Here is a 26,055-nt window from a genome sequence, read left to right on the forward strand (position 1 = left end):
TCTATCATAGTATCTGAGTGCCTTACAATCTTTGATGTATTTACCCTCACAACATCCCTGTTAAGTAGGGAAGTATTGAAGCACAGAGAATAAATGACTTGCCCTAGGTTACACAGGCAAGCTGTGGCAGACGAGGTAATTGAACCCAGATTTTGCAAGTCCCAGTCTAGTGCCCTAACTACTGGATCATTCTTCCTCTCACTGTATCTGTTCACTGTATTCCAGGGAACCTGCTATGTATAATTGAATTGGTGGTGATTATTTAGAATTTGAAATTATGTTACGTGGCTACTGGATCATGTTTTCATATTCTATATCATTATTGGGTCAACTTGCTGAAAAAGTCAATAAAATTCAAGTTCAAAAACCACAGCGCTGAAACTTTCCAATCTCTGGAATACAAAGCCAGTGTAAGATAATGAGCACTCTACAGCAGCACTGCTCAGCTGCTGGTATATGACCTGGAAGTGTTGCATGAAGGATACCCTGATAGCTATAAAAGCAAAAAAAAAAAAAAAAAAAAAAAAAAGAAAGAAAGAAAATAAAATCCTCCATCCTCCAAGACCTAGAAGCAGATCATATATAGGGCCCTAATGCAAATCCATGTTTGGAGTAGTAGACATTAAGTTAGTATTAACAACCACAATATTAATTTTTGTAGCTCTATACAGCCCTGTAGCATTAATGAATGGGTCTTTATTCCTATCTGAATACAAATTTGGGGTAACGGGTAAAGATCTCAAAGGCAGTCCCATGAAATCATGTTAACCATTACACCAAAAGCCATGCTAACAAGGGTGTTGAGAGGTTCCAACACTGCTACAACAATTCATTTTTATAATACAGCAACATTGCATCTCAAACATTAAGCTTTATTGGCTACCTTAAAGAAATAAAACTATTTCAGACTATATTGCCTGCATACTACTGCCGTTTACTTCTGTGACTGGTCATTATGAGCATGGGAACACCTTTACTCTGTGGGTGTGTACTGATTGCTTGTTTGACTTTTGGGTGTATTTCAAGGGACTAATTACAATCTGTACTGTTCTGGGATTCAGGTATCTGGGACACTGCTTCTCTCCATATATCCGAACATGGCAATTGAGATCAGCAGAGACACTTCTGCTGTCAGTTCCTAGATAGATCCTTCTAGGAATGATGAGAATATGTGTTTTTTATGAAGGGTTCCTGTCTGTAGAAATGCTTTCCTCAGTCTTTTTGCCAGAGCCAGGGTTTAACAGGCTTCCAAGTGTGACGTAAAGCATTTCTGCTAAACTGGCTTTTGGCTTAATATTTTATCTGGCATTGGGGAGGAGTTATTGGCAATAACACTAAGTCCTAGTAGTTGTTTTTTGCCAGTTTTAAGGGCAGAATGTAGGCACCATAAATACTTTAAAAATGCCATAAAATGACTATGTAGGTAAATAATATCAACCTACCAGTTTAAAAACAAAATCTACATCTTCAGGAACTGAATTTCATATATCAGTAATCCAATATATTATCTGCGGTTGTTGTTCTAAGTACTTATATGGCCCTCTTCACCATAATGTTTCTGAGCACTGCACAAAGTCTGTGTCTACACCTCTGACCTTACAGCGGCACAGCTGTACTGCTGCAGCTGCTCCACTGTAAAGTCTCCCGTGTAACCACTCTATGCTGGTGGGAGAGAGCTCTCCTGCTGGCATAATTAAACCACCCCCAATGAGCAGTGGTAGCTGTGTTGGAGGAGAGCATCTCCCACCGACATAGTGCTGTCCACATTGGTGCTTCTGTCAGTGAAACTTCTGTCAGTCGGGAGTGGTTTTTTTCACACCCCTGAATGACAAAAGTTTTACTGAGATAAGTGCTAGTGTAGACAAAGCCAAACATTTAATTTTTTTTTCCTCCCAATATCCTTGTGTCACTCTGGTGACAGACTAGGAACAGATGCCTTGAGAGATTAAGGCCCAGATTTTTAAAGGTATTTAGTCATTGCACTGCTCAGCATTGCAATGCTTAACAGACTTAGGAACCTAAGTTTTATTGACTTTCACTGACTCCTAAGTGCCTAAGTCATGTTTGAAAATATGACTCAGGCTCTTGAAGGCAAGCCTACACTTAAAATGCTGAATGGGTGCAGCTGCACTGATGTAGCACTTTAAAGAAGATGCTGTAAACCGATGGGGGAGAGCTCTCCTGTTGGCTTACTTAATCCACCTCCCCAAGAGGGGGTAGCTGTGTCAGCTCCCACTGACATAGCGCTGTCTACATCGGGGTCCTAGGTCAGTGTAACTATGTTGCTCAGGGGTGTGGATTTTTCACCCCCCCTGAGCGATGTAGTTTTACCGATATAGATCTGTAGTTCAGACCACAGTTAAATCAGAAAGGTGTGGCAATGCTGAGCTGAGCAATGCCTAAAATACCTTTAAAAATCTGGACCTGAGTGACTTGTCTAAGATGGCACACAGTCTGTGGCAGAGCCAGCTGCTGAACCCTGATCTCTTGAGTCCCAGGCCATAACACTTGCCTTTCAAATAATCGTTATTTATTAATGACGTTCACTTTATTTGCTCATGTAAAAATTGATACCTGACATGCTCACGGGTGTGTGTGTGTTTGTTTGTTTGTTTATTTATTATTACTCTTACAGCATGACAGACAGACAAAATACGACTTTTGGAAGGATGTGATTGCTGCTATACAGCATAACTATAAAACCTCAGCTTTTAAAGGTAGGCAAGTTAATTCAAGACATGCTTACTACAGTTGTCTGAAAATATATATAGGCTTGGCAGAAATCAATGTTTATTTTTGTTAATAATTTCACAAGATAATATCTGTTTATTTTTAAGATTTTTTTTTTTTTAAATTTTGATGGATCTAAATTTTCATAGTTGTGCAAAATTGTGGGTTTTAAGCATTTTTATTCATATCTGTTTAAATTTTCATAGTTGCAGGAAATTATGGGGAATCAGACGATAATTATTTAATGACAGTAGATGTTGAGTTAAAGATAAAACTTTATAACCATTGCATCACCAATTGTCAACATCACATGCAAAAATATACAAAGTAAATATTCTTAACCAGTCTCTAAATTCTTAAGCAGCATTTTACTTACTTTGTCTATCTATACATTTGATTTTCATCAATGGAAATATTTTTTTATAGGTTTGTGTTTGTATGGGAAATGTTTCCTGACATTTACCAATTAAAAATCTAATCTGTCCAAGCCTATTTATATATTTACTGAAGCAGAAACTTCTGCATTTGCTTTGTTACTCAAATTGGTCGTCATTAGAATAAAAAATGTATTCTATGCATGTTAACCATATCAGTGTAACTTTGGACACTCTACCTGCCTTCAGTTTAAGCATTTTGATGGATTTCATAACACTTTTGGGGTGCTACCTTACTGAATTACTATGACTTAGAAGAAGAAAACGATTAACTCTTTCTCAAGATTGGAGAAGTAGGGGTGAAAGGTAGAATGAAATACTGTAATTTATGCATGCTCATTGTGTACAAATATGATCCTGCATTAACTATTATTTTTAGCAAGACAAAAAAAAAAAAGACAAAATATTATGGGAGTATTTAGCAAATCAAGTTGTGTCATTGATTGAATACTGAACATTCCTACCCCTCTAATTTTGCCTAGAATTACTTGTACGGTGATGCTGTTTCTCTGAAATATTATTCTGTGATCTTTTTTTAAATAAGAGGTTCAGATGATGTTTTTATTATTAATTACAAACACTATAACACCATGGTTCATATTTATTGGAATTGCAAGGTATGTGGTTCCATAGTATAGACTGTTTGATTTGTGAAATGAGGTAGATAACTTTTTCTACTGACTTTCTATTAATGTGTGTGACTATATCTGCTAAGAATAGATTTCTTGAGTCTCTTGAATGGGTACATACATTTAACTGAAAATATTTTGGTTTAATATAACTTTTTTAAGGATTGCATAAAATTAAATTATACATTAAATACATATAAATTATACATTGAAAATATAATAGTTTTGCTTCGTTGTTGATAATTTTATGTTCAGTATTTGCTGGGTAGAGATGTGGCTTAGTGTTTGTCAGACCATGTAGGGGTTTATTAGAGATGTACTTTATTTTAAACTATTCTCACAAGTTTTTAAAATATCTTTTTTAAAAAGAAATCAGCAAAATTGTTTGTGGTAAAGAGGTTCTAAGTAAAACAACTATTTAGTGTTGCAAGTGGATGATCATAGAATCATAGAATATCAGGGTTGGAAGGGACCCCAGAAGGTCATCTAGTCCAACCCCCTCATCTAGTCCAACCCCCAATACATGATACCAGAATGTATTTCACAAATAATGACCAAATGTTCATAAACATACCTTTCTATATCATCTATCTTCTATTTTCCATTGGGTGCAAGGTGTGATATTGGAAATTTGTGAGAATCTTTAGGAAATCAAGGAAATCTTCATTCAAATACATTATTTTCTGCAATGAATGAGCTTGCTAACCATAGGAGAAAAATACACTTTTCATTATCTGTCGTTTCTTTTGTGGAATTTGCATTAAGATCCTTGTATTGAACAAGGCTTTGCTTCTAAAGGATATTGATTATGTACATATTTGTGCTGTAAAACTTCTCTAGATAGCATTGAGCTGCACACATAAGGCCAAATTTCCGACTTGATCTCCAAAATTGTGCCTGCAAGTTACATGTTTGCGTGTGCAAATATCTATTTGTATATGAAAGTAGGGGGGGTCTGTGTACAAACCAGATGAATGTACATAATTTGTGTCTGAAAGCTTGATCCTTCATAATCCTATCAGTGGCTAGTGTTTATTTTAGTACACAAATACTTCTCTTTTACAACAGTCCAAGGAGGACTGGTGTATTAATTTAAATGAAATAAATGTAAGGTCCTCAAGGAATTCATTCTGAAGCACTTGGAGGAGAGGAAGGTGATCAGGAACAGTCAACATGGATTCACCAAGGGCAAGTCATGCCTGACCAACCTGATTGTCTTCTATGATGAGATAACTGGCTCTGTGGATATGGGGAAAGCGGTGGATGTGATATATCAAACTTTAGCAAAGCTTTTGATACGGTCTTAAAAAAGTATGGATTAGATGAATGGACTATAAGGTGGATAGAAAGCTGGCTAGATTGTTAGGCTCAATGGGTACTGATCAGCGGCTCATGTCTAGTTGGCAGCCAGTATCAAGCAGAGGTCCAGGGGTCGGTCCTGGGGCCAGTTTTGTTCAACATCTTCATTAATGATCTGGATGAGGAATGGATTGCACCCTCAGCAAATTTGCCGATGACACTAAGCTGAGGGGAGAGGTAGATCCTCTGGAAGGTAGGGATAGGGTCCAGAGTGACCTAGACAAATTGGAGGATTGGGCCAAAAGAAATTTGAGGTTCAACAAGGACAAGTGCAGAGTCCTGCATTTAGGATGAAGGAATCTCAGGCACTGCTACAGGCTGGGGACCGACTGGCTAAGTGGCAGTTCTGCAGAAAAGAACCTGGGGATTACAGTGGATGAGAAGCTGGATATGAGTCAATAGTGTGCCCTTGCTGCCAAGAAGGCTAATAGTGTGTTAATAGTGTGTTTTGTAAGAATCATTTTGGGCTACATTAGTAGGAGCATTGCCAGCAGATCTTGGGAAGTGATTATTCCCCTCTATTCGGCAGTGCTGAGGCCACATCTGGAGTATCGTGTCCAGTTTTGAGGCCCCCGCTACAGAAAGGATGTGGACAAATTGGAAAGAGTCCAGCGGAGGGCAACAAAAATGATTAGGAGGCTGGGGCACATGAGGAGAGACTGAGGGAACTGGGGTTATTTAGTCTGCAGAAGAGAAGTGTGAGGGGGGATTTGATAGCAGCCTTCAACTGCCTGAAGGGGGGTTTTAAAGGGGATGGAGCTAGACTGTTCTCAGTGGTGGCAGATGACGGAACAAGGAGCAGTGGTCTCAAGTTGCAGTGTGGGAGGTTTAGGTTGGATATTAGGAAAAACTTTTCAATTAGGAGGGTGGTGAAACACTGGAATGCGTTACCTAGGCAGGTGGTGGAATCTCCTTCCTTAGAAGTTTGATTTCAGGCTGACAAAGCCCTGGCTGGGATAATTTAGTTGGGGTTGGTCCTGCTTTGAGCAGAGGATGGACCTCCTGAGGGCTCTTCCAACTCTAATCCTTCTATGATTCTATGGAAGGGTCTAAGGTGTTAACACAACCCAGTCACTGTTTAGCATTAAGTAGTGTTAAACAAGGTCCAGGGGTTGGTATACAGGGACCTTAGCTGCTTAGTACCATGGCAAACACACCATTAAAATATTTTTAACCTTTTATTAAAGATTATAGAGAAGAAGGAAAAAACTGTTAAAGCATTTGAAATGTAAAGTATTAAGTAAAGCTTTTGTTTTAACAAAATTTCTTGTTCCCTCTCCCTATAGCAGGCACCTCTTCCCCCCCCCCCCCCCCCCCCGCCCCCCCCCCCCCGGTTTGACAGTCTCTTAGATGGTATCAAAGATGGTAGTAGCTGTTGTTGGGGTTTTTTTTGGTTAGAAGAGAAGAGGTTAGTTGAAATGAGCTGGAAATGTTGCTGCTGCTGCTGTTAAAGTCCGATCTTGTTTAATCTCAGGTGATGTCTGGGATTTAGCTGGAGCTGATCAGGTGTATGGTGGGGTAATGTCATCTGGATCCTTTTATGGCCCAGTTTGGTCAGGACATCCCTTAGGATTAGAATGAAGAAGGTCCGGGGTCCCAGGAGGTGGTAAGGGCGGCAGCCATGATGGTGACGTTCCAGTTGTCTTCGTCTGTTCTTCCCTGTTCCCCACCTGTCACAAAAAAAGGTGTGTGTTTGTTTTTTAAGGACCCCCACAGGGAAGGGTGGTTGGAAAAGCCCACCTCATTATTTTGTTCACAAACTAGGCCTTATATCTGACACAACCAATTTTGGTTCATTAATTTTTGGTTCCACATTTTCTGTTTTATTACCAAGTATGATTTTAATATAGTTGATCCATATCAGTAGGCCCTTTTTGTGTAAACTGATTGAGTTTTTCTGTCTCCTTTTTGTATCATTTGCAAAATGGTAAGTTTTTGATAGTTTGCCAGCAGTATCTGAAAGAATCCCTTTTAAAATTACTTCATAGAATATATTTAATAGTGTGTTTTGTAAGAATCATTGTTACAAACTCATGACTAGTTTAAAGTATTTCTGGCCATTTTGCGAGTTCAGTGTCCTTCAGATTAATTTATGTGAGATTTCATTTTAATATTCTTATATTGTAGAAGTGAGCAAAATTAAAAAGTTAAAGCACATTTTATTTTAAAATTATGCTTTCTAAAGCTTACAGCAGGAATTTGTGAACATTTACACAGTATGGACTAACAATGGTTGAAAAATGGGTTTTCTTCCACAGAAAAATGAAAAAAAAATCACTTTTGTCTACATTTTTCATGGTAAATTTTTATTTTTATTTTGGCCAAAATCCAAAATATTTCAGTTCTAAAATGCTATTCCAGTGTCTCATGGGAGTTGTAGTTTGGGTGCCTCATATCCCGTCCTCTTCCAATAGGACTACAATCTGCCTTGCTGCACCATGCCCCTGCTTTTAGAAAAGGAGGAGATGTATTGCAGGAATCCCTGACCATTGTGTATCATAGGAGATGTAGTCTGAAGGGAAATCAGCTCACAGAGGAGAATGAGGACAGAAGACAACTGTACTAGAAATCCCATAGGGCATTGTAGCCGCAATTACTGCAGTTCAGTTTTTGGTTTTTTGAGTGGAAAAAGTAAATTTTCTGTGGGAAGCAGACATTTTGTGAACAATTTTGTTTAACTGAAAACCTGATTTTGAAGGAAAACTTTCCACCAGCCCTAATGTGGACCACAGTTTAATTCAGAGAGTGCTTTGAGGACTGATTTCCTTCCCAATCATCCTTCCAAGACGCTGCCTCTCACATTTGCAGTCTCTTTATGTTTCTGCAGTAACGAAAGCAATTGGGCATATAGACAATTGATATTATGAATGTATGTAGAATATTTTTAGCTGTCTGTTCATGTAGTTCCATTGGAGATAAGCAGAGTATGCACCAATTTTCCAAGTATTACCAGTAAGCACTCTATGGACCATAGTTTCAGGATCTCATGTTTAAAGGACACACTTCTAATTTTTTCATTCTTGATTGTCTTTTTAAACCTTTTAAGAAATACTACAGGTCATGGTTATTGAACCGAAATGCCAACATACTCAAAAGCTGAAATAACTTCAGATTTTCCTATCTATTTTGTATTATAGTGAAATTGATAGTAATTCTTAATCAACTGTCATTTTGTATGTATACTAAATATTAAATTCAGGAAGGAAGATTATTTGAAACCAGAAAACTTTCTGAAACTTTCTTTTCCTGCTCACCTAATGGCCATTATAGAATTTGTACTGGCAAAAGAGGACTAGACTTCTGGTACTTTACACTGTTGTTTTAATTAAATATATTTTCTTCCTCTGTGAGTAGGAGTAAATTATTTGTTTTGTTTATAGAGTATTTTTAAAATATGGTTGATTGTTTGTTTTTAAAAAATGATGAAAATGTTTTAAAAGAAAATGAATCTTCATTCTGAGCTCAGCATCTGACTTTTTGTTCTGATTTTTTCCTTATATTTTTCTCTGGCTGCATTTAATTCACTTCTGATTTGACATTTTTTTCCATTAATTGCATTCCTATGTCTGGTGTTTCTTGGAAGTCCAATAACCTTTGTAGTACCTGCCTAAGAAGAATTGGGGTCTGTCACTGCTTTCTGTAAACGTAGATTGTGAATCCAAAACTAAAAGCAGCTTGGTTTGCTGCCTGGACTTGCAAAATTAAAAATGAATGACTGAAATCCAAATTTACCACCAAAATCCTCTCTAGCCATCAAAGTTTTTTGAGGTTATTTAAAATCTGATTATACTCATGGCTAGATAGTCTCTGATATAACAATATGAAAGTTCATTAATAAGTCACTGTTTTGTTGTACTATTTGTCTAAACTCCTATAAAGCAAGACTAAGTGTTTATGTTCATTAGATGAATGAAGAGGTAAGTGGGTAACAAGTTATCGTCTCTTAGGGATGTCTGTTCTAACATTGATGCAGATTAAGATTTCATAAAATGTACTCTCAGTAGTATTAGTTAATACCCTTCTCCCTCCTGCTTTAAAAAAAAAAAAAAGGTATTGTAACTAATAAAGATTTGTGGGGCATCAATCTGTCTGATGCTCGGTACATGTTGGCAAATTTAGCATGTTTTTGGATTGTCTTCAGTATAAAGTAATTGTGAAAACATTATCAGAAGATCTGTTGTACTTGCCAATGGAAGGTTTCCTACATCAACTACCCTGTGGCTGTTAGTACTTTCCAAATGGAAGTGCCAAATAAATTGAATATATTGGCAGCAAAGTATATCATCCTGAAATGCTGGAAAGATGTTTTGGGCAGTCAAACAGATTAATGATCTATCACAAGATGATTGCATATTAAAATAATTTGTTGTACAATAAATTAGTGATCCTTACTGGAATCTGTTCATGAATTATATTGGATATGAGGAGAAATGACCAGGCTGATAATAAAAAGGCCAATGTGCCTAGAATTTTCAGTTTGGCTCAAGAGGAAGGAGAATTTATGTGGTGTTTGGATATTGTGTTTAGTGCCTATTATGTTGCCAGTCAGCCTTGCAAAACTATCATGAAAATTTACCAACCCACTCAGTAAATCTACTTGGCCTCTGTAGCATAAATCTTATTTGACTCCCCCAGAAAGCATTGTTCACTGTAGGCAAAGGAATGACTAGAATTTTGCAAAGCTGTTGCATAATAATTTATTATAGTTTCTAAAATAATACATATTGACTAAATAATAGACCAATTTAAAGATGAGCTTCACTTTTTTTATTAATACCAAAGTTTTATCAAATTTGGAAAACAAAATAGAAGTGTTTAGAAAAGAAAAAAAAATGATGTTGGTTTCAAATTAATACAGTCATTGACTTTGGTTTCATAAAGAAATAACATAATCAAAAAAATGGTAAAACTTAGATTTTTATCTTTTAGTAAGGGTAACACTGACAAAGCATCTGTGTAAAAGCAACTTTTTGCTTAAAATAAACAATAAAATCAGTTTTTCAGGTTTATTTGACAAGCCTCTCTGATGCATACTCTTCTTTGAGAGCCATGCATGGACAGAGAAATCTTATATGAACAAAAGTCTGATTACACTATAACATTGCTATTTTGTACATTTGACAAAAAAAAAATACAATGGAAAAACATTAACTTAGTTAATATATAACTATATTATATAGTATATAACTTAGATTTGCTTATCTATGTACCACTAACATTAGTGCTGAGTACTATATGTTAGAAGAATGCTATATCCAACAAATTAATGAAACATTAAATATATGTGTGAACAGTAAATCCGACAGTGATCTGTTGGCTGATTTAATTAGCTCTGCCAGGAATTTATCAGATATGTTATTGAATAATGCACATTCCCAATTTCACTAATTGGGAACTAATAAAGATATATGCTTTTTAAAGAAATAACTTACTGTGCATGAAAAACAGTGTGGTTAAGAGACTGCCTCTAATGATTGTAGGTGATAAAGCTATTTTAAATTTGGAGTATATCAGTATATACATCAATATTTGTGTTTTGTTGTAGATCTATACTGCCAGTTTCTGAATTTACTCACAAAAACAGTTGTAACATTTACTCAGAACATTAGTTAGTCTACAGCACCTTAGTTTAAAATTTGTTTTCAAAATATTGCATTAGTGTGTTGCTGCAGATTATAAAACCACATTTCTAAAAAATCATTGCATAGATTTTTAGATGCACAATCTGAGTATTCATCTTTAACCTTAAATGCTTGGCTTTTCAGATGTATAGTTTTTTTTAAATAAATCCTTCAAAAGACGACCCTTATCTAAAATAGACATTTTAATTTAATTACTATAATACAAAAAAACTTGCTTCCAAAGCGTTCCTGTCCTTTCTGTCCATCCCTATAACCTTTTCCCTTCACCCCCATGTTGAAGAGAGCCCTTAAAGGGACAACACCCTTTTCTTGCAGATAGCTGAAAAAATGAGTTTCTCTTTTTTTACTTCTATTTGATGAACTAGTTTTAAGAGATCCCTCCAGCGAAATCGGTACCTAGTAAAATATAAAATCCTTTGTTATGCTTAAAATCTTTGGAAACATATTTTTTTAAGTTGATGAAACTTCATAAACATGTCTATTGTTGTTATAACAAAGTAAATTAGTGTTCTCTTTTTCTAAAAGCAATCTCTTGAACATTGCTATGAACACACTAAACTTCTGTGACTGATTAATTTAAAATAATGTCTTTCTTTCAGTGAGTTAAATATGTAGTAATCTGGAATGATTACTTTTTGAAGGCTTAAGAGTACATTTAAAATATAAAATCAACTTAGAAATACTAATTAAGAAATTGTAAAATGGAGAAGAGCTGCATCATGTATTACCATAATGTTTAATGTTGTATTCAGCAGGACAGCTGACTTGCCCTTACTACAAAATTTTTGCAAATAAATCTCTGACAGGCTTCCAGAAACACACAAAGTTACTCTGAATCTTAATTTTGAAACAAACTCCCCTACCCTATCATCCTCACTTCCTCTTTGTTGCAAATAATTTGTATGTCCAGTCATATGTGTCACATCATAGTCCAATTAAAATTGTCTGAAAGAGACAATATTGGTACGGCTAAGGTGGGATACTATCACATATGAGCAAACAAGAATCCTGAGAAAGAGGAGTGAACGTAATCAGAGGAATACAAGCCATTAGATTCTGCACTGGGCAACTGCAACCAGACTTGATCGTTTTCCATGAGATCAATGACAGCACTTCCAGAAGCTTGGTCAAGGTATCCTTTCTTGTACTCATCATAGGTGTACATGATTGGTGAGCCATTTTTGTAGAGTGCGACCCAAACATTTGTTCCTTTTACATGTACATGGTAAGAAAAATAGTAAAGTCCTGGGATCCTGCATGTAAAGATTCCTGTTCTGGGGTCATAATGTTGCTGTCGGTTGTACAAGATTTTATCAAATTTGATGGGCAAAGTGGCCCCAGGGTAGGCTTTGGAGAGAATGGCAGAGAAAGCTGATACTGGAATTCCAGTTAGACCTTGGTTACTCCTGCTTTCATAAGAGGCATTCCTGTGAGGCCTTGACTCTCTCCGGCTTTTATATAACCGTCTGGCATCTGTGGGAGTATTGCTTGACCAGGAGGACCAGGTGGACCCGGAGGGCCTGGTAATCCAGGCCCTCCATTGTTGCCTCTTGGGCCTGGGAGCCCAGGTGGCCCCATGGGTCCATTTAAGCCTTTTGTAGCAATGCCAGCTGGACCTGGTAATCCTGGTGCCCCTGGCTCCCCTTTAGTGCCTGGAAAACCTGGAATGCCTGGTGGTCCAATTGGACCTCTTATACCAGGTATTCCAGAAGGTCCTCTTGGGCCTGGCTCACCATTAAATCCTGGTCCTCCTTTAAGTCCTGGTACACCCATTGGACCAGGTAGGCCAGGTGGCCCTGCATGACCATTGTCCCCTTTCGGGCCTGGTAAACCTGGAGGTCCTTTAGGACCAGCAAGACCCTGCTCCCCTGGGTATCCTGGTTTTCCCTCTAATCCTGGTAGTCCTCTGTCACCTTTAGCTCCTGGGTATCCTGCAAGGCCTGCAGGTCCTGCTTCACCTTTAGGCCCAGGTAGGCCATTTTCACCTGGTATTCCTCTAAGTCCTTGAGGACCCATATTTCCAGGTGGTCCAGATGGCCCTGATTCTCCTGGAACTCCAGCTGGGCCTTCATCTCCTTTGATTCCTGGAACACCAGGAAGGCCTTCAGGTCCTCTATGTCCTTTCATCCCTGGCAAACCTGGCTTTCCAAACCCTGGAAGACCTGGGGATCCAGGCATGCCTGTGGGTCCAGGTAGTCCTTTTGCTCCAGGAATCCCTGGCAATCCTGGGGGCCCATTTGCTCCAGGCTTTCCAATTCCTGCTGCTCCAGGTTCCCCAGGAAGACCTTGGGAACCTGGGATGCCTGCTGGTCCTGGTGCACCTGGTAAACCCCGATCACCTTTCACACCTGGCTGACCTGGAAACCCATTTTCACCAGGCTTCCCTATCCCAGCAAGTCCAGGGGAACCTGGGGGGCCCTGGGGACCTGGGAGCCCTCTGTCACCTGGGCGACCTGGAACTCCATATCCATTTTCTCCCTTTAGTCCGTTTATACCAGGAATACCTGTCTCTCCCTTTTCTCCAGGGACACCCCGTGGCCCTTGTGCTCCTGGTGGCCCTTGTTCTCCTGTCTTGCCAGCAACAGAGATTCCAGCAGGACCAGGAATTCCAGGAGGCCCCTGTGGCCCTCTTGATCCTGGGAGACCAGAAGGTCCAATATTTCCTTTTTCACCATTTAATCCTCTCTCCCCTGGTTTTCCTGGTATACCTGGTAAGCCTGGCTTTCCAACAGCAGAAAATCCGGGTGGACCTGGGGGGCCAGGTGGACCTTGAGGACCTGGACTTCCATAGCCTGGTGGCCCTGCTGGGCCTGGTTGTCCTCTTGGACCAGCAGGACCTGGCAGACCAGGAGGTCCTTGTTCTCCCCTTCTCTGTAAACCTAAGACACACAATACAGTCATTAGTGCAATGGTAGAGGGTTCATAGCTTGTCAGCATTTTGGCTGACGCTTAAAGATGAAACAAAATAAAAATGAAAATACTAATTAGTATAACATCTACAAAGATCAGGGTCTTTAAATTACTGCAAGTTCTAGTGGTTAGAGCCGAGAACTGGGGATAAGACTGCTGGGTTCTGTCCCCTGCAGAACCAATCATTTGGTGTGAACTTGGGCAAGTCACTTAAAGTCTCTGTGCTTCAGTTGACGCATTTATAAAAGAAGCATAAAATACGTAAGGCACAGTAGTATAGAGTCTAGATAAATATTTACCTAACATTCCCTTTTCCCTCTTCCACCAATTGTCTACTATAATGATCAGCACTGAAATAGTTAATATATCATTCCTTCCCCCACTGGAGGGCTCCCTCATTTGGCAGGACAGCTAACACTGCAATGAGATGAATGGGAAGAAGGCACACGGGAGTTCCCTACTGACTTTGTTTCAGCCTATCTATTTGCAGATTCAGAAAGACTTCCACAGTGGTTTATATTTGGAAGTTTATCTCCCCAGCTGTATGGAGTAAGAATATATTCATTCATTCATTTTTTAAATGAAAGCTTAAATTCTGCAGAATCTGAATACGTCAGGTTTGCTCTATACATATATTGAGCAATTTGGATTCAGTGTGTGGCCTGGGCGTTTAACAGCACAGATTAAACTTGTGTGTACCATGAGCCCTGATTTCTAGCTAAGAGACGTGGTTTTTTTGGTAATTTCTGTGTTGCTAAAACATACTGAATGAGACCTATCTTAAACAGACATTGTTACTCTGTTAGCACTGACCTCCCACTTGGTAAGGCAACTCCAATCTTTTTATGTGCTGTAATATTTATACCTGCCTACTGTATTTTTCACTCCCTGCATCTGATGAAGTGGGTTTTAGCCCACGAAAGCTTATGCCCAAATAAATTTGTTAGTCTCTAAGGTACCACAAGGACTCCTCGTTGTTTTTGCTGATACAGACTAACACGGCTACCTCTCTGAAACCTGTCACTGTTGGCTGAGTCTGTATGCTGTACAGAAAACAATTTCGTGGTGGAATGAATGGAACCAACAGTGTTAAAGAGAAGTTATAAATCACATATGAAGGCTGAGTTTGCTCTTTGCAAGGATTTTCATATCCTATGAAAAAATATTCCCTTTCTTTAAAGATTTTGATAGTTTCCAATTAACAAAATCAGGTAGGAATAGTAGGGGAGAATCTTTTTTGATTTTTACAATATTGAAAATATATATTTTAATAAAACCACTGTCTTATCTGTGGGCAATTCTTATTCAAAATTTAATTTAAGTTCTCTTGCATAAGTCAACCTCAGATAAGGCATAAGTAATGATCTTATTTCTACACAGTTCTTGATTTCATTAAAACAATAGATAATCTTTTCCCAAAACAGTCTACAGTACTTTAATGTCAAAGCTCATTGATTTGAAATTTGTAGAACTACGTCATGATACCATGATCAATGAATTCAGTTTGTTAGTGGTGTCTACTCAATTGCATATTTGAAAATGTGCAAAATTAAAGAAGCTTCCTAATGCCTGAACAGCTGTCATATCAATTATTTTACTAAAACTACAACTCTTAAGATTTCAGCCTTTCCCTCCTCGCCTGCAAGGCTGAATCATGGTTTTGTTTCTTAGTAACTAAATCACGTAGCATGTCTCTAGATAACATCATTTATTTGTAGTGGTCACTTTCACTTTATACACAGTTGGGCAAATTATAGCCATTAATTTCACTAGAGAGACAATTGGGTGAGTTAATATCTTTTATTGGACCCACTTCTGTTGGTGAGAAGACGAGCTTTCAAGCTACACAGAGCTTTTCTTTAGATCTGGGAAAGGGACTCTAAGAGTATGTACACTGTAATTCAACACTAGTGGCTGACAGTTTTATAGCCCCTTGACCTGGGCCAGCCATGGGTGTTTAATTGCAGTGTGGACATACCCAACCTGTCACAGATTGTTTAATATAAGTAGTTAACAAATATTCCAACAGACCATTCAAGGGAGGAGGCCATTAACACCTCTGCAGTCATAGGACAAAAAAGGGAGGTGAGTGGGTTACAAATTGTTGTAATAGCCATAAATCCAGTGTCTTTATTAAAATCAGGATTTTTTTAGTGTCCAGCAAAGTTATGAATTTAAGCTCCAAAGCTTGTGTTTTGAAGGTGTTGAGCTGGTTTCCTTTGAGGATGAGGGCTGAGAGGTCAGATAGGGAGTGACTGTTTTGTGAGAAGTGTTTTTGCCTGTAGTGATGTGATACAGGTTTTTTTCTTTTATCATTTTTCTATGTAAGTTCATCCGAGAGCATAATGATTGTCTCATTTTTGCCACATAGTTGTTATGGGGGAATTTAGTGCACCGGGTGGGGTACATCACATGTTGTGATAGGCATGCGTAGAACCCATGGGTCTTGAAACGTATGTGGGGCAGGGGATTGATCATTGTAGCAGTGGAGATGTGTCCAGGTTTTTTATTTGTTGCTCTGGCAGGGTCTAGTGCTGGTTTGAGTTGGTGTGCCCTGGTCTGTGGGGAGCTTGCTTCTGATGATGAGCATGTTGGGGAGTTGTTTTGAAGGGGGAAAACCCTCAGATCGTATACCCGTAGTTGTGACTTGCCACCCCACACTGGAACCCATATAGGGTATTATTAAACAGTTACAACATGTACTTGATGGAGACCACATCCTGAAAGAAATCTTTCCTGAATCCCCTCTTCTGGCCTTCAAACACCTTGTCTCTCTACTATCCTAGACCAACACAGCTACAACAACACTGCAAAGGTTAATTTCACTGTACTGTCCTGCATAATGTAGCATTGCTTTTCTTTATTTTAGTTCCTTAGCATTATGCTTTTCTACAGAAAATGGTTTGGTTTATAAGAATAAAGCAGCAGATGGAGTCACTCCACCTTGTGTCAGGTATAAATATAGAAATAAAGAGTTGTGTGCTTAAGTGTTGACTTCCCAAGGTGCTGTTTGGGAAATTGAAGAATCCTATGGGACTTTGGATGCTGATTTTTGTGGAATATCTATAGCACTAGAAATAATATAAATGTCAGAGGATACTACAATGTGAATCCCACAGTTTGCATGAATATGCCATACTCTTCAGCTGATGGATCTGTAGGTACAGAATACTGCTTTATGGCAAAAGTTGTTAGGAATAGTTGAAGAAGGTTGCAAGCAGAATACTAAAGTCCACTGAGCGGAGCAGAAAGGACCTGTCACTTAGGTGAGAACGTTAACATTTGATTTGGAAGATGCTGCTGGATGGTGCATGTTTGAAGTGATGGATGGAAAGAAGTCTGAGTTCCGCTGTGAATCAAAATATTTTTTGTTCGACAATGGTGGTTGCTCAATAGCTATAAACCAAATGCGTCTTAAATTTCAGCCTCTGAGGTATGTCTGTGTGAAAACTTTACCTGGAATGTGTGTGATGCTGTAGTACTGCAGCCTTCTAGAATAAACTGCTGCACAAGTGACACACATTATAAGTTTGTCCGGGATAAAGAGTATTCAGTGTCAGACTAGAAAGACTAGAGAAATTAATATGTAGTTTAGAATTTTATGTGCCAAGAATAGGAATAGGAGGGGAAAGCACTATACTGTTTAGAAGATATTTTATGCTAGTTTGTATATAAATGTTTTCTCTTATTTAGTAATGTGGAGTGAAGGCGTTCAGCGCTGCTTAGTTTTAAAATAAAATCCTTCATTCCAGTGCACAACTGGCGCATCTTAAAAAATATAGATGGTAAAGTATGTATCCTATTGACAGAACAATACATAAAAGGATATTGCTAGTGAATGAATAGCCAGATGGTTACCCTAGTTATATTACAGCTAAGGGGTACACTTTTTTTTTTTCAAGAATTTTGCCAGCAACTTCCATTGACGTAAATGAAAGTCACATAGCTATAGCCTGCCAAGCTCTTGTAACATTTACATATAACTTTACAGCTGAATTCTGATTGGCTGTTGATGCTTCTTTGCTGATGTTACCCACCTGTACATCTATAATGTAATCAGGAGTGACATCAGCAACTTTATGACCAGTTCTCATTCATATAACATGCATCTGCATAGCTGTAATTGTGGACTAAGAAAAGGGTAAGAAAAGGTTATCAGCAACTTTCTGGAGCTGCTTAGCAGCTCTCAAGAATTGTTCTCAGACTCTCTTTACTATTCCTAATGATGTTATTTTAAGAGTACACAACAGGCTTTTGCCTATTTTCTTTCACCCCTTCTCTTGTGGCTAAGGCCAGAAATTTAATTGTTGTTGGCTCTTTACACAGATTGTTTCATATCTTGACAAACTGTTGCCCTTCTATTCTATCCTTCTCCAATCAGGCTAGAATAACTAGTCCTTTGAGGTCATGTTGTAATATGGATCGCTTGCATCACTGAATGTTGTATACCTCTAGCGTAACTGTTTTGATGGGTGCTTGATGTTTAAATGTGACTCCTAATTAGTGGTAGATTAGTTTTTGTTTTGTTTTTTTTTTCATTTCCCAATTTGAGTTTGAGCAAGGCTTCCTTCCCATCCACCTATTAATTATTTTGAACCTCTAGACATCTGCATAACACACTCTTAACCAGAAAGTACAGATAAATAGTTCAGTTTTTCTTCTCTAAAAATATATGGCTATACTTATTTGTAAGAGACATGTAGGGAGAAGAAAAATCTGGTCTGTGTACGGTGTTTTTGGTATTCACTGGGCTTTGGCTTCATGTGCTGCCTGGAAAATAGTTTTTTGCTGTCAAATGTAAAAGTACAATTTCTGCTTCTACATAATTACAGTGTAGTCCTGAAAAGATCATGTTAGTTTGCCCATGTTACCACCTCATCATCTATTAACTTAATTAAAATAAGGCTAATGTTTTAAATCCTACAAATAGAAAGCAATCTCATTACTGCATGCAGCAAAAATATTATAAACTGACACAAGTGTTGGTCTCCACTGGGATGAGGTACTTGGAACCTGTCACTGTGTCAGCAAAGTGGAGTGTATATTTTAATTGCCCAGTGCAGTTCTAGCATGCTGCTGCTGCTCTTGGGATTGCTTACTACTGAACTATGATATCCAGTAGGAGACAGTGGTAGCTTTGTGTTTTGGAACATAATCAAGTGATAACTGAAGAAGCAGTTCTAAGAAGAACTACATGGCATGGAAAAACCAGGAAGACTTAAGCCATACAAGAATAAGAAATAACTTCCATGTAAGTTATGTACGTGGTTATTTTTTAAACATTTACAGATTCTTTTAATCATGGCTTAAACACAGATGGGACCAGTGGATGCAACATACTGACTTAGTTAACGTGAATTTGATACATCACAAGTATGTCACCCATGAGTTCCGTTACAGTAATTAAATCCTGCGTTCAGAAAGAGCATGCAAGACAAATATAATGTAAAGTTTAGTCTTTTAGACTGCTCTGAAAACTGTGGTAGTCCACCTGGCGAAAAATTTTTAATTATCCCAAAAGTATTTCTTGTGCTATTGAGCAATAAGATATTTTCCAAGCCTGCTTGTATCACAGTCTCAATTGGTTGGTTCTATCTTCTTTTTTTAAAAAATCTTAAAATATATGAGTGGCTTGAGAATTTGGAAGAGAGACACAGTGCCTGTCAGTTATAGGTCATCTGTACCAACTCAGGTCAGACTCCTCACTAATGGCCTCTATGATCTATTTGTGGTTACGGCCTAGCTTCTAGTGGACATATCCACATTGAAAACACACTTGCCTTGTGAAGCAATAGCCTCAGCAGAGGGGATATGGAGAGTGAATTATCTTTTCACCTACAAAGATGATCCTTCAAGATTAACATTTAGGGCACATTGGTAAGACAGAAAGGGGGAAGCACACCCTGCTGCTGCCCGTGCTCTATGTGTCCTGTGAATAAGGCTGTCGATCTGTCACCCTTCATGAATAGTAAATTAATTAAAACCTACGAGAGGTGTGTTTTTTTTTTTTTTAAAGTAACCATAGAAATGTGAGGATCTAATACTCATTGCTACTTTAAGTTAATATTTTTATATTACTTTTGGTTTGGAGATTCTATAATTTTAGCCATTTCAGATTTCTTTGTTCTAAAGTATAACAAACTGTCAGCTAGAGTGCATCTTAAATTCTCTAAACAAGTAAGCGGAGTGAGGTTGAGCATCAGAAGCTTAATTTGGAACTTCAGATTCTTTCAGTTTTACTTTGGTGTCTCACCTCTCTGTAGGGAATATAACTGCAAGGGACGCCCAGGCTGCTGTTCTTTTCTCCTTTCCATCCATACTTTCAAACTCGTATATCCTGCTGTCTTCCTTTCATATGTTCAGTGTACAAACCTTGCTGTGACTGCAGCTTCTAACAGTGGCCTTCTGGTGCACAGAATTTGTTGCACGGAATTTGGCACACAGTTTGCACAGTAGTTGCATCAGGACCAGAGGCAGATTAAGGGATTGTGGGGCAGAGCAAGTGAGGGCCCATCCCCACCCCCTTCTGCCTTCAGTCGCCCCTGCTGGGGAACTTGGTCAGGGTGCACGGGTTTCTCCTACCCACCTGGCACTCCTGCCGGGGAGCAGGGTCAGGGCACGGTGCTCCTGTCAGGGTGCTCGGAGTGCCCATTTTTTCGGGGCCCCCCCAATTGGCTCGGGCCCCTGGGCATGGGCCCTGTTGGACTAGTAGCTAATCTGCCAGTGATCGGGACCCTTTAGAATTATGCAAACTATTCATAACCAGATGAGTGAAAAACTGAGGCCAAAGAATAAAATATGAACTGTTGTTAGTATGGGAGTTTTATGCAGTTACCTAGAGTGCCAAAGCAGAATACCTGAGGCACAGCAACATACACAGTTTAAAATATTGCTGTTGCAGTTAAAATAATTTCAAACAAAGCCTTAATACAAATAATTGAAACTTTCTTAAAGTGATATATATTGTGTTCAAATTATTGTTGTGCAACCACAGGGGGAAAAAATTAGAAGAAAACCTCCCTTCTAACTGCATGAATTCTACTTTTAAATGCAGTAGAATCCCAAAAGAGTAAATAAGGTATATAAAGAGGGCAGTTTGGCAGCGTGGACTATGTGACTCTGGCCAAGTCTGCTCTCCAAATGACTCTGTAATTCAAGGAAGCTCAGTGCAGGCCCACCAGGTGAAATGTATACTCTATCTTAAGAGCCGAGCCAAGTGAATTTAATTCCCATAAAGGGTCAATACTCAGTTCACTGTGGCTATACTTTCATACCGTGAAATCACTTTCGTTCTGTTCTAATTCTCCTTTATTTGTATAAGTTAGATGAAATAGACCTTGTCTTCATTTAACACTCAGAGCAGGCTCTCCACATCCCTTAGTGGAATGTTACTTGGTTTGCTGATGTGAATCAGAACATATGATTTTTCCACCACCCACTCCTCTAGAGGGCCATGTTAGATGATAGTTTACTTGGGAGCACTGCCATTCCCAGTAACAAATTCAGGTCAGTATCATAGAATATCAGGGTTGGAAGGGACCTCAGGAGGTCATCTAGTCCAAACCCCTGCTCAAAGCAGGACCAATCCCCAATTTTTGCCCCAGATTCCTAAATGGCCCCAGAAAGAATTGAACTCACAACCCTGGGTTTAGCAGGCAAATGCGCAAACCACTGAGCTATCCCTCCCCCCATAAGTTCTGTACAAATCCTTAGGAATGGTAGACACATGTATCTAAAAATTGGTTAAGTGCATCCTCTAGGGAAAGACAAGGGATTTGTTGCCTTAAGCACAAAGTGTTTTAAAAAAAAATCAGCATTTTGCCAGCAGATATCATTCAAGTATCTCACTTCTCCTACTCCAAGTATAGTATGGGGGAAAACTGGGATAACTGTAGGGCATCTGTTGGCAATTGTTGACTTTTTGAATGGTGACCAAAATACATTTCCAGTGATGCTCAGCGCACTGGCTGATGGCAACATTTGGCTCTTGTATAGACTTGCCAATGGAATGCTATCACCCAGGGCTTAAATTTAACCAGTGCTGTCGGGAGCATAGCCCTGGTGAATATTTTCAAACCCGTGGAAGCTCTGGCACGTCCCGCAGGGTTGAAGCCCTGTGCCTCCGGGAAATACTCTGAGAATTTAAGCCCAGTTAACCCCTCACAGAATGTAGCTGCAAATGGCAATGCAATAGTTAAAGGAGGCATATTTGTGGACCTGAGAAGGTTGATATTTTTTTACACCAGATGTTTAGAAGGGTAGAGAAAATCCTACCCACTAAGAACCTAGAAGGAAGCAGTGTGTGCACTCATTTATGCTTGTTAGGATGTTATGTGTTACCCATCTCTTTGCATTTGGAGTTAGAACATGTAACATTGCCAGGTCAGGACCTCTTCTTAAATCTGATTTCCAAGTTAATATGTCTGTTCAAAATCCCAGTCCTTCTGTTTTGTATAGGGAAAGTATATTAAATCATGGTAGAACAGGGCAGGTGACAAGATTACTGGAAGCAATAGCTTTAATCGGGATAACTGAAGTGTTGGTTGGCCGCTCAAATAAAAAAAGTCTTAGCATGTATTTTTGACACACAAAGTGGTCTATGTACTCTGACTCTAGCCAGATCTTGTTTACATACCAAGTTCAGTGCGAGGAGAAAGCACAACCAGCAAGACTGAGATTTTTTTTTTTTTTTTTTTTTTAAGAATTAGTTTGTGTGGTTGTCCTCAGCCAGGCATTTTGCAGACTTCAAAGCTGTGAACCAAAGTGCTACAAATAGTATCATAATATATTTAGCAAACGATAATGCTAACCACATGCAAAAGAGGAGAAAATTATGTTCTCTACCTGGGAATTTGTTATGAGTGGGATTTGGAAAAGAATTTCTAATATTGCCCAACTCTGCTCCTATTGAAATGTATGGTAAAACTTCCATTGACTTCAGTGGGACCAGAGTTATAGCGACAACAGAGTTCTTTTTCAGAATCCTGCCCATCATTATTAGAATCAACTACTACAATAAAATTATGGAGAAAATAGTTGTCACCAATGAGCAGACTGGGGTTTACACATGCCCCTTGTTAACAGATTTCACTGACCTTTGGATCCAGTGAAGGAAAGCTAGAGCTGTGGCTTTAAAAAAAAAAAAAGACTGGGAAATATAAATTAAGATTAACAGAGTGATAGGTGGGAAGGAAGAATTATCTAGGTTTGACTTCTGTCTCCTAGAAGTTGAGAGGGACCTAAACATTTGCCTCCTTCTTTTCCACTCCCTACCTTCTCCCATTGTTTCTTTATGTAAATTAATAGGTAAAATTGGAGTGTTTCAGAAAGAACCACGTCTCTGACTCTGCTCAAAATCCTGAGGTTGACTGTCTGCATAGCGATGAGAAAAGAGGACAGGAATAATTCATGTTTGCAAGTAGGGAAAATGGGGAATACATTCCAAAGGGCTGCCTAAAATCCCGTATCAAGCAGTATTTTCATACAAAAATCTGTAATATTTTCATACAAAAAAGTGAGTAGGGGAAGATGCCATGGCAGCCGATCCCTTGTTCCACCCCCTTCTGCCCTGGGACTCTCCCTACCCCATGGGTTACAGAGGCAGCTCTCTTTGTGCTCATCATGACAAATCTGTTCGAATGAGTGCCCTGCACTTGAGGAATTGAAGAAGGTGGTCTTGTCTTGCTTTTACAGGGAGGAGACTATAAAGATCACAGAATTGAGAGTTTCTGCTACTGGACAGCTACTGGGATAAGTTAAAACGTAAGTGTATCTCAGGTTCTGTGAAGTAAGACCTTCCCACGAGGGTAACTAGCAAGACACCGTTCACGAAACAAACAGCAAATTGAATGACAGACTGTGTATTTCATTTTCTTGAGGGGCATTATTATTTGGTAAGTAAATTCTAGAGAAACCCAATGACAAGTCAGTGAAAATCTGGACTGTAAACATAGCAGAGTGGGTGTGTCTGTTAGTGAAAGTTAAATCATTCAGCTGTATGTCTATTTATTACAAAAATTTAAGTCATGAGCAACATTTTTTTTGGTCACAGGGCAAACAGCTTGGTGTGTTTTACATTTAAATTATTTTTAAAATGAATTTTTAAAAATAAAATGTGTAAGCCACTTGGAAAAAACAAAACCAAAAACAAGTCAATGCTCAGACAGAGGTAGCAGACAGGACACCAGTCAATACTCAAGCGAAGACACAGACTATAAGACAACTTTTTTACTGATAGGAGGAATGATTTATGATCAAGATTGCTTTCCTTATCTCAAAACGACTCTTATTTGCAACTGCCACGTTCCTGCACAAGTATACAGCTACATGTAGGTGAGCTATAACAAAGATTAAAAACTATTCTGAATGAAACCTTTGGTACTGTAGGAAAGAAAAGAATGGGCACTTCTGTCTTTTTGGGCATTTTCTGACTGCAGAACTGAAGATCCAGACAGGTACTAAATGCTTTGACAGGAGGTGTTCAGTATTTCATTGCACATTGAGGATAATAGGATTTGAGTTGACGGTACTGATCGGACTGGGTCCTAAATGGTCCTGTTGATACAAGAACGCTACTCTTTTATTCATCAGTTAATTTTTAGCAAAATATTCACTGAGCAGAAAATACAGTAGGTAATATGTAGAATCAATTATAAACTTGATTTATGAATTTTAATGCTCCATTGTGTTTTTTAATTATCATGCTCATTTAGTCTTATTCTTCAAAACTATTTGTATGTCGTGTATGCAGCGAGGATACAAAACGTTTTGACATGATTTAAAAAGTAATGGATCTATGTGCATGGCTCCCAGCTGCATTGACTGAACTTGCTGTTTTATATAAACACACACCTGTAGTAGCACACACCAGATATATTAATGGTGTTCAGTGCAGTGCACTCATAATTTCATTTTTTCAGAAATTAAGATTTATAGAACCAGTTATACTCTATACCTAGTTATCTGATGTGAAATTTGTCAACGATTTGGAGAGCATTAATAGATTAGTTCTGCCTGCTAGAGATGGACTCAAAGTTATTTTGATTGTTTAAATTGAAACAAGCGTTCGGTACTAACAGACACTTTAAAAAGAGGGCTTTCATATACCATAAAACCTATAGTGATTTTAATATATATTATCTATAATCACACACTTTATATACAGGAGACAGGAAGAGAGGAAAATACATACTTATAATAATGCTCTCAGTGTGTATGAAATGAGTTCAGAAATGTATGACTTGTTCAAAAGAAATATTTTTATAGAGCAACTATAATTAAGCATGTTTCAGAAGCATATTTGTAAAACCAATTATATTTCAGGTGTTTTAAATTAGTCTGTTTTAATAAAGGTGTATTATTCTCTAGCAGTTATGTTATAGGGTTATTTTCTTATCTCATGTCCATCACTGCAATTCAGATTAGTTCAGTGAAGTTACTCTATGCTTACAAATGTGGAAAGAGAACTAAATTTGGTCCATATATACTAGATTAATATTCAACATTGCTAGCTTTTACCATCGTTGAATTTTAAGTAAGGAAACTAATGTAACAGTAGAATATGATTGGACACCTACATTTTTGACTGAATATTACAGCCAGCTGATTTATTAACGTAATCCCCAGTTATTTTTTATGATTATGTCCAGTTTGATTGCTTTTTTTGAAAGTCATTCCCAGGTAAAGAGCACTGATAAGGCACTGAGCAAGTCTTTATATATAAATATATGCTTCAAGAGTATTCTAAATGGTAATGGCAAAATTCAAAATCACTGCTGCTTGCATGTCTCTTCTTATTTAGTTGTACTATAAAATGGGAGTTTCCCTCTTCTTCTCTACCAAGAGAGTAGCATCTTCTCTCTCTCTAGACATTACTGTCAGAACCTGTCCCATTTCTGTCTGCAGTGATAATCTTGGTCAATATTGTATAGCCATTTATAAAACTAAACAGTTATTACTGACAGTTGAACACCAATAAAACAGCAAGAGAGATTAGCTGTACTGTAATGAACACATTTAGGATATAACTGCTTATAATATTTTTAACAATATATTTATCTTACCTTGACTTTTACGTTAAATGGTAAGAAATGTGGCCCCTTCATGCTGGCTTGTTTTTGGTATCGTTCAGAAAAAAACCCATCACCACCATGGACAATGTTCAGAGAAGCAGCAGCAGAAAGGATATTTGTACCTGCATATTCACCAATCTGTTCTGCATTAAAGAGGAAAAATACTTATGCAAATGATCGTTCTTTTTAAACAAAATAAATTGATCAGTTTAGGTTTCGCAGCAATGAACAAATAAGTTGTATTTAAAATAGTTAACATTACAAGTTCAGAACTGCTTTA

General features: G+C 38.2%; 2 protein-coding genes across 11 annotated transcripts in view; one reads left to right on the plus strand and one right to left on the minus strand.

Moving 5' to 3' along the window:
- The window catches only part of NT5DC1 (5'-nucleotidase domain containing 1), a 241,575-nt gene that overhangs the window by 12,364 nt on the left and 203,156 nt on the right, over window positions 1-26,055 (plus strand). For all 10 annotated transcript variants that reach the window (XR_006279925.1, XR_006279928.1, XR_006279926.1 and 7 more), the window contains exon 6: window positions 2,636-2,717. Coding sequence is in view for 5 of the 10 variants with exons in the window: in XM_038394164.2 (XP_038250092.1) it covers window positions 2,636-2,717 (82 nt within the window). In the remaining 5 variants the exon portion in view is untranslated. The remainder of the gene's footprint in view (window positions 1-2,635; window positions 2,718-26,055) is intronic.
- Window positions 10,872-25,903, minus strand: COL10A1 (collagen type X alpha 1 chain). Its single transcript, XM_038394160.2, is given in 5 exon segments — window positions 10,872-12,198; window positions 12,201-13,673; window positions 19,607-19,613; window positions 25,773-25,870; window positions 25,873-25,903. Coding segments are annotated over 5 exon segments (2,028 nt in total). The 3' UTR covers window positions 10,872-11,779.

This window comes from Dermochelys coriacea, chromosome 3, assembly GCF_009764565.3.
Source record: "Dermochelys coriacea isolate rDerCor1 chromosome 3, rDerCor1.pri.v4, whole genome shotgun sequence".
NCBI classification, from domain to species: Eukaryota; Metazoa; Chordata; order Testudines; family Dermochelyidae; genus Dermochelys; species Dermochelys coriacea.